Source organism: Jatropha curcas, chromosome 2 (genome assembly GCF_041381405.1).
Source record: "Jatropha curcas cultivar XTBG-Jc1 chromosome 2, XTBG_Jcur_1.0, whole genome shotgun sequence".
Classification (NCBI taxonomy): domain Eukaryota; kingdom Viridiplantae; phylum Streptophyta; class Magnoliopsida; order Malpighiales; family Euphorbiaceae; genus Jatropha; species Jatropha curcas.
Window position 1 is genome coordinate 31,502,003 of NC_143152.1, and position 9,744 is coordinate 31,511,746.

Here is a 9,744-nt window from a genome sequence, read left to right on the forward strand (position 1 = left end):
ATTACTTGATTAATGTCGTTATACTTATTCATATTCTAAATTTATAGTAACGTATTTTGAGATAAAATTAATTTTATATTTAAAAAAAATGTGAAAATATTCTCGATATTTCGAATATATATTAATTTGTATTTCCATAATAGAATTTTGGAAATGAAGGAATGTATATACAAAAAAGAATGAGAAATGGATAGAAGTAATATTAGGTAATCATCATATGTATTTGAAAAAAAAGGCTTCATTATTAAACAATTGTATTCCTCAAAAAGAAAAAATAAAATCATTTCATTTGAGAAATTCTAAAACTCCTCTTCCAACGACTCACGTGACCGTCCCTCATCTCACGTTGCGTTTGTCCATTGTTCCTTCGCGCATTAAAAGTTCAAATGTGAACACTTACAACTTAAGAATCTAAGATGACCAAATAGCCAATCAAATCAAGTTTTTAATGGGCTTTTTGGTAATTCAGATTTCGAACCCATATTCCTAATTCATATCGTTTCCAAATTTTTACGGTGGGCCATGCTTTTAATTGAAAAACATATAGGATGTATTGGATAAACCTAATAAATCTAATAATAACAATTAGCGAAATAATAAAAACAGTAAATTTTATATTATTATTTAATAAATTGAAATTGTTTTAGCGTAATAATAAATTTTATCTATTAATTGAAATTATTCTCTTGATTACTACTAAATCTGAATGATTTGATTTCATTTGACTGAAACACCATAAATAATTCAATTGGGTTGAGAAAAATGAGAGTACTTCGTCTTAATTAGATAATTAGTCTTTAAGTTTATACTACATAATACTAGTAATTATTACGTTTTTCGTTTTATGCACGTTAATCATTTTTTAGGTGACTTAATTGTTATGGACTGCACGCATTAGAAAATTTCAGAAGCTTCTTTTTCCACAATAATTTCAAACCTTCCGTGTTTCATAATTTCAATATTTGAAATAAGATTGGTAAATCAGGCTAGAGATTCCTAAAATGGATAAAAAAGGACTACGTGTAATTTATTTTTTATACTATATATTATTTGAAAAATTATACGGCACAATTGAGAATATCGGTATCTTTCTGCTAAGAAAAAATAGGCAAAATGGTAATAAATAAAAATAAATTTTCAATTTGTATGGATGCAATTTTTGCACTAAAATTCATGATTTAATTTACATTAATTTTAGTCCTCAAGGAGTGTCTTAAATCTTTTTATTCTTCATTAAATATTTCAAATTTAAATTTCAATAAATTGAAGTGAAAGACCCTATAATTAAAAAAAAAAAATCATATATGAAGAATTTTATCTTTTGGCCACGTTACAAACTATGTGAATAATTTATATATATAATTAAAAAGAAAACTTTTTAATGAAAAATAATTAAATGATAGTAACTAAAAGAATACTTTGTATGACTTGATTCTTAAAAATAGGATTCAAAGAATAAAAATAAATAATAAAAATAAATTATTTGGTGTCCCTTCTCTCTCATACCAATCTCCTTATAACTTTCAGTATCAAACATGAAAATAACTCATAAAAAAAATCATATATAATCCCAAAAGTTTGGTTTAGAGTCTAAAAAATAGCACACCAATTATATAAACTAAGATTGCAAAGTAAACAATTAGAATTTGGTGCATTCCAATTTAATAGAATTGATTTTTTTTTTTTTTTTATAGAAAAATCATACTAGGATTTCATTAATTAGAAATTATATACATATATGAGATATAGATTAATATATTTCAATATTTTTGTATAGGAAGCCTAATAATAAACTACTTATATAAATAATAAAACACAATATTGATTTGAAGTATCTGATCAAGTTAACAGAGCATAATATTTGTGCCATATGCAATCACTTGCTCCACTTTGTGAATATTTATGGTCACTATTCGGCTTCATGGTCTTCCTACAAGTCCGATATAATTATTTTCAAATTTCTTTATTTTATTAAAGAGGAAATTTGCAATTCTTTCTGCATAATTATCCAAATAATAAAAGATGCTAGATAAAATCACCACAATTATGATAAAAATAACTTAAAACTAGATCTGAAGACAAAATCTCAATATATAGGCAATAATAAATTTCAATATATAGGCGACAATAATTCAGATCTATTTATTATTTGCAAAAACCAAAGCAAAAAGAAAAAAAAAAAGAAAATGAGTGACCACCGATGGCCGTCCGTGGAAGAAAAGAAAGAGATTTTAAGTTTTTAGAGAAAGAAAGAGAGAGGAAATTTGAGGGTTGGTATTAGTAGAATATCGATGAATTGATTTTAATTTTAGGATGTACAATATTCTTATTTATTTTTTATATTATGTTCTGTCAATTAGATATTTTTGAATTAAGATTGTATTTTTTTTTATCTATATATATAAAATTGATTATTGAAATTTATATATAAAATATGTTGTTGCATATACCATATTTATATATGGTTTTATCTTAATGAAAATTTCAATTTAATTTTTTAAAAAAATTTTGTTTGAATTTGCATAAGACAAACCCTCGTAATAAAGTCTAGTGCAATAATAAATAAAAGCAAACGTGGAAAGAATATCCAATCCCCAATCGTCAAAGGATAATATACTGTTTGCAGAGACTTTTCGTTTTTAATTAAAACGTTTAATTACCCTAATTAATTATTAGAAAATAACTTATGTAATTATTATTTACTTCGTAGGTAAGCAATGTATTAATGAAACTTGCAATATAATTATAATAACTGTGCATTTCTTGAAATTAATCTTACTATAACAATTCAACATTTTTTTTTACATAAATTTATATTAAAAAATATTATATGTAGTTTAATTCAATATTTTTCTTTTTGAAAATGGTAATGCCAATATTTTCTTACTTAAATTAAATATTTTTTTGAAAAGTTACTTAATTTAATATTAAAAACATTAGATTGTACTTTACTATAAAAATTACATATTTAAATGGTTTAATCTAAGAATAGAATGAAATGAAAATGAATGTCTAATTTTAATATAAAAATTAAAAATAAAAATAAAAATATAGTTTAATCCTAAAATAAAAATTTAAAAAAACAAAAATTATTCAACTTGACCTGAAGTCTGAAGATGACAGCAAACTGAATCGTATTCTGCTTTTACCTAACACCAAGCCATTTTGCAAACCGTATTAAAGAAAAGTGATTAAGACAAAAAGAGAAAAATAATTTATTTGATGGAATGTATAATTGTCCATTCCTTTTTGTATACAAAAAGAATTATAAAAGAGTTCATTCAGATAATTAAGAATATAAAGAAGTGGTTATTTTTTTTCCTTTTAAAATGAGATATTCTGGATTTATTAATATATTATTTTACAATAATTTCTTAATTAAACTATGAATATAATTTTGTTTTAAAAATGTATAAATATAAATTCAAAATGGTCAATTTAAATTAATTATTATATTACTCAATTTTTTAAGTGATGTTACATTTTTTGCTTTAATCTTTAATGCTATTTTTTTTTTCGTAGAAAAAAAAAATTATGCCAATGTTCTGTTCATTAAGTTAAGTCTAATTCTATTCTGGTTGTTTCAGATTCATAATGGAAAAGCTCTTTCAATAGAAATTTTCTTAATTTTCGATTTATTGCTTTAAGATTTGAGTCATTTTCACTCGGCCTAATATTTTAAATATTCCTTATCTCGTCACTTTATTATATTTATTTTTTTAATTTTACTCTTATATCTTTATTAAATATAAAAATCTATATATTCCAAAAATTTATACTTATTATATCTTTCTCTCTTGCTTAATTACTTATTTTATTTTTCTCTCTTTCCTAATATTTTAGTAACAGAGTAATGAAAAAAATTATCAAAATGGAAATAATAAAATAAAATATAACACATTTAATCAAATTTAAAATATTTTATAACAACATTGATGATTTAATTATTTTTTAGTTACTTTGTAAAAATTAAAAGCCACATATAAAAATCAGTAAGGAGAGTGTTTTATTATTATAAACATGTTGCACATTTAAGAATCAATTGAAATTTAGCTGAGCATCAAATTTGGGTGGGTCCCCTTTTTTTTTTTTTAATCAGACTTTCAGTTTTATTTTTCTTATTTCATTTCTATTTTCCTTTTCACACATTGCAGGCCATCTTCAAAGCCTTTTAACTGAAGTGAAATGAAAATGGCCCACCGTTCTCTCTCTCTCTCTCTCTCTCTCTCTCTCTCAGTTTGTCATGTTCTTTCATGGGGTGGGTGGCTCTGTTAATAAGCATCCTGTGTGCTCTCTTAAAATGTGGCAAAGAGATGCATAACCTTTTGTCTTATAACAAACACACTCTCTCTTATGGGACTCATTGATTACTTCTCATCTGTTTCTATCAAAAAAAAAGAATACAGAAAAGTAACATTTTTTTTTTCTTTTGAGATAGATTATCTTTCTTTATTGCATTTCGTACTCTGACTCAGAGAGAAACCATAACGGGGAACCTAAATTTGCAATAAAAAGAAAGAAAGGAAAGTGCTTTGCCAAAGTAAATTAAAAAAAGGCTTTGGAGAATGAATGGTCTCTCACATCTCGAACCAGATTACTCTGAGTTTGTTGAAGTTGATCCAACTGGAAGATATGGCAGAGTAAATATATACCTCTCCTTGAATCTGTTCTTTCTCTCTGTATTTTTGAGTTTTGAGTTTAATTTTAGGATGTTATTCTGTTTCTTTGCAGTATAATGAAATCCTTGGCAAAGGAGCTTCAAAGACAGTGTATGCATCGAAATTTTTCTCTTTTATGAAATTTCTTGGATTCAATTTCAGAGTCCTCCCTTTTTATTTATTTATTTTTTCAATTTTCTACTTTGCGTTTGCCCTTTGTTTGAATTTGGTGCATACCCATTTGATGTTTTTGGATCTTTATTATGTTTTGTTAAATGTTTGGGATATTTATTTGTTAATCTTTGGATTGGGGCAGTTATAGAGCATTTGATGAGTATGAAGGGATTGAAGTTGCTTGGAATCAGGTCAAGCTCTATGATTTCTTGCAAAGCCCTGAAGATCTTGAAAGACTCTACTGTGAGATTCATCTCCTCAAGACATTGAAGCATAAGAACATAATGAAATTTTATACTTCTTGGGTTGATACTGCAAATAGAAACATCAACTTTGTCACTGAAATGTTCACTTCCGGGACTTTGAGACAGTAAGAAATTGTCAAAAATCTAATGATTCCATCATCCATTTTTGCTTTTCTAATCACTTTTAGATTGTGGGTGGGTCTTCTCTATTATTTATCATTTTAAGTGGGATCTCTTGCCCTTTCTTTTTTTTTGACCTTTCATAGATACCGTTTGAAGCATAAGAGAGTTAACATTAGAGCAGTGAAGCATTGGTGTAGGCAGATCTTGAAAGGACTTCTTTATCTCCATAGCCATGACCCACCTGTGATCCATCGAGATCTAAAATGTGATAATATTTTTGTCAATGGAAACCAAGGGGAAGTGAAGATTGGAGATCTTGGCCTAGCTGCAATCCTTCGAAAATCGCATGCTGCTCATTGTGTTGGTATGCTTAATTGATTCAAGAATTATGAAAGAAGAAATTTCTACTTCTCAAACTAATATTTGCTTCTTGATTCACTTTGGTCTTGTTTGGGTCTATCTTTTATTCAGGAACACCTGAGTTTATGGCACCAGAAGTGTATGAAGAGGCATATAATGAATTGGTGGATATTTATGCATTTGGGATGTGCATTTTGGAAATGGTCACTTTTGAATATCCATATAGTGAATGCACTCATCCAGCTCAAATCTACAAGAAAGTTATATCTGTAAGATCCCTCTCACTCTCTCTCTCTCTCTCTCTCTCCCTCTGCCTCTCTTTCTCCTTTCTTTCTACTTCTCTTTCTCTCTTTGTTTGTGTCTCTCAACGTGATAGATTGAATTCACCTACTATATCATTTTAGGGCAGAAAACCTGATGCTTTGTACAAAGTGAAGGATCCAGAAGTGAGGCAGTTTGTGGAGAAATGCTTGGCAACTGTGTCGCTTAGGCTTTCAGCTAGGGAGTTGTTGAATGATCCGTTTCTCCAGATTGATGACTGTGAGTCCAATTTTAAAACCATAGATTATGGGGTAGAAATTGATGACACGAGTCCTCTCATAAGGCAACCTTATTTGGAACTTCATGACAACACCTATCCCTACAGTAATGAATACTCAAATGGATATGGCTACGAGGCTCAAAATGAATTGGAATATCATCTAATTGATTTTGGACAAAGTGGAATTGAGCTTTTCGAGTATCATGATGATGAACATTCAGCAAACCTTGACATAAGTATAAAAGGGAAGAAACAAAGTGATGGTGGAATCTTTTTAAGACTCCGAATTGCAGATAAAGATGGTTAGTAAACGTTCTATCATCTTTATTTTACTTACTATTTTCTTAAATTGTTTTCCATTCTTCCCCAGTGAATGTTCAATATAGTACTTTATTTTCTCCTTGCAGGTCGCATCCGAAACATATATTTCCCATTTGACATTGAAACTGATACAGCATTGAGTGTGGCCACTGAAATGGTTGCAGAACTTGATATTACTGATCAAGATGTGACTAAAATTGCAGATATGATTGATGGGGAGATAGCTTCCTTGGTTCCAGAATGGAGGCCTGGGCCAGGCATAGTGGAAACTCCCTGCTTCGCAAATCAAACCTTATGTCATAACTGTGCTTCTACTCGTACTTCTAATGGCTCACTTATGGATTTTCTATCAAATAATCCATGTTGTAGAAATGGATGTGCTTCAATGCATGGCCGATTTGAAGAGATCACATTTCAGGCTGATGAACCTGAACATCAGTCAACAGAAGGTGTACCAAATGTACTGCGCCATTCGGATTGCTTGCACTATCAGGAAATTTGGGGCCAACATGAAAGCCGCGAACTTACTCCAGTGGGCTCTGGAAGGAGCCATTCAGATGAAGAATATGAAAAATTTGATCAACCAATCTCTACGAAGGATAATAATGATATAAAGATGGAGAATGAAGTTCAATCTACTGCAGGGAAGTCAATTCAACATTTAAGAAGTTCCTTTTGCAGGCTTTCTTCATTGTATAGTGACCCCTCAGACAATGAGAAAAAAGTCCAACAAGAATTAAGATGGCTTAGGGCAAAATATCAGATTGAATTAGGCAAACTCAGAGACCAGCAATTAGGACTTACATCAAGACCTTCAATTTCTAGCAATAGAGAATGCAAACCAAGTGATGAGCTTTTGTCATCTTCAGTAATGGATTCATTTCAAGAAAATAACAGGAAAGATATCTTAAAGTCTTTAGTAGATGATAAGCTTTATGGTTTGCATGTAACTGTCAATAAGAGCAGCCCTAATTTGGACACTCAAATGGCCCGAACCTGCAAGGCCATGAATGAATCCCCAACAGCAAGAAATATGGTCACTGCCAAAAGTTTCTGTAACAGGTCATTGCTTCCACACTCTCTTCACAGGACAACATCCCTCCCTGTTGATGCTATTGATGTATAATATATGTAAGAAAACTTTTTTTTTTCCCCATTCTTTTATATGTTAGTTATACTCATCATAGATGCTTTATCGTTATTACCCAATCCACCTTCAATGGGAGATGGAGCAAATCCACCTTCAATCTGCTAATGTCCTACTTGCATGCCTATCATGTACTAAAAAACAGGAACAAATCATTTGTGGTGATTTGGCATATGTAAATTATGAGGAGAGATGCAAAGCCCTGATCTTCAAATGGAGATTGGAGTCCATGTATATTATTATTATTATTATTATTGTTGTTGTTTTGTCCAAACAAGGAGATGGAGAGTGTAGGTTTTTTGAGGCTTATGATAAGATCTTTAGATGTAGAAAATTAGTTGAATAATCTATGTGCCTTACCTAATGGCTTTTTGATATTGAGCTGCCAGAAAAGGAATGGTTATAATTTGCTATCATGAGAAAAGGTTCAATCATTGAAGGTGTGATGACTTTGTATTGGTGTCCCATGTGCATACTCTCAATACATCTCAAATTTGTCTAAGACTAGAACACTATCCTCTATTATTCTTTTAAAGGGTTTGTCTAAATGTTTGTTTTATAGAAATTCTTAGATAGACACCGAAACACCCCGTAATACAAGGTTTGTTTAGTATTATTTTTGTATGAGATAGTGATGACCATGCTTTGGTTTCAAACTGGAGCTAAATTGAGATTAAACCGGTCAAAATCGGCGCTAAACAGTAGTCAATGATCCGTTGGTTTATGGTTCCAAACTATAACTAAAACCGAGAATTTAAGGTTCAGTCTAGTTCATTTTTTAAAATCAGAACCAGAAAAAACATAATTCTTAAAAAACTTTAAATTACTTTTTTGTGTTATCATAATTTTTTAAAATAAATTTTAAAAATATTTATTAAATTGGTTTAGTGTTTTTCAATAGTAATATTTAGCATTATTATTTATTCAAGCTATAAATCTAAAGAAAGATTTTAAAAAATTTGAAATACATTATCTAATTTTAGCTCCAAACTGAAATAAAATCGAAATTAACAATTTCAAAGTCATTTTAAAAAGTACTTAAAAGCGGTTCAATTTCAGTTTTATTTTTCTTATAATTAGAATCTCCGGTTTTGAAACTAAAATTCTGAAAGTGTGGCCATGACCCATGCCTAGTATGAGATGCTGATGGAATTTGACTGTTAAAACTTAAAAGTATTTGTTGAAGATTATTAAAATTTATTCTAAGGTAAATTTTACATGTTTTAATTACAATTAAGTGAATAATTTGGTATGCAAGGTGTAGCTGGTCAATAAGAGGTTTCTTGAGGACTTTTTTGGCAAGTTGCATAAATTTATTACTGGTAGAGCCCACACAGTATGGCAACTAATATAGCGAGAGTTTAAAATAATTGGCCCAACAAAAACAAGACATTTCATGCAAAGGTGATCTAAGTCACAGCATGGGTTGCTATTGCCTACATCACTTTGTATGGTTGCTTTAATAATGAATGGTCCACAAACCGACCTCCATTAGGCTGACTTTGATGTAGACTTTAAAAATAAAATAAATAATAAAAAGAATAGTAATCAATTCATCCATATAAAATTGGTGGTACAAAAATTGTACTCTTTCGTACAAGTATGATGCAGCTTGGTCAAACTCTTCAAGCCCATCATAATAATTAATAAGAAATAAAAGAAGTCTTGGATGGACTAAATAGTCATTCTACAATAAGAAACTTCTATGCTTGGTTAAGGAAAATTATTAATAAATATAGATCGCAAAATTTGTGTAGTACTTGGTTTTTAAATAAATAAATAATAACTTGTTCAACCATGTTACTTGAATAAAATCGAATATCTATTTTTAGGAATTTATTTATTATTAAGAAAAATAGTACTACTATATTAAAAATATTAATTTTGGATCATTAAAATATATTTTAAATAAAATTTTCAGCTATTAGATCTTCAAATTGTATTGAAATAAGTGTATTTATTAATATACTCTCTAGCTTTTATAAAAATAAACTCATTTTCTTTTTTTTTTTTTTTATCTCAAACTATATGTCTATTTCTCTTTTTAGAAGAGAATAATTTTTATAATTTCTTATTTTATTCCTATTATATATATATATATATATATATATATACAGACAAATAAAGTCTTGAAATAGATAGTTTATTAAAATATAGACCTTTCATATCCTAGTT

General features: G+C 28.7%; 1 protein-coding gene across 1 annotated transcript; it reads left to right on the top strand.

Annotated features, from left to right (window-relative positions):
* Nucleotides 1-4,201: 4,201 nt before the first annotated feature.
* Nucleotides 4,202-7,787, top strand: WNK1 (WNK family serine/threonine-protein kinase 1). Its single transcript, XM_012233827.3, has 7 exons — nt 4,202-4,640; nt 4,732-4,769; nt 4,975-5,202; nt 5,344-5,564; nt 5,672-5,829; nt 5,965-6,403; nt 6,509-7,787. The coding sequence occupies exons 1-7, from the start codon at nt 4,566-4,568 to the stop codon at nt 7,546-7,548; spliced, it is 2,199 nt and encodes a 732-aa protein (XP_012089217.1). The 5' UTR covers nt 4,202-4,565; the 3' UTR covers nt 7,549-7,787.
* The last annotated feature ends 1,957 nt before the right edge of the window (nt 7,788-9,744 follow it).

Excerpts from the sequence above, each read along its gene's own strand:
- WNK1 (XM_012233827.3), top strand. The coding sequence starts at position 4,566 with ATGAATGGTCTCTCACATCTCGAACCAGATTACTCTGAGTTTGTTGAA. Across the intron at positions 5,203-5,343 it reads ACTTCCGGGACTTTGAGACA|ATACCGTTTGAAGCATAAGA; the intron begins GTAAGAAATTGT and ends GACCTTTCATAG. Across the intron at positions 5,565-5,671 it reads GCATGCTGCTCATTGTGTTG|GAACACCTGAGTTTATGGCA; the intron begins GTATGCTTAATT and ends TCTTTTATTCAG.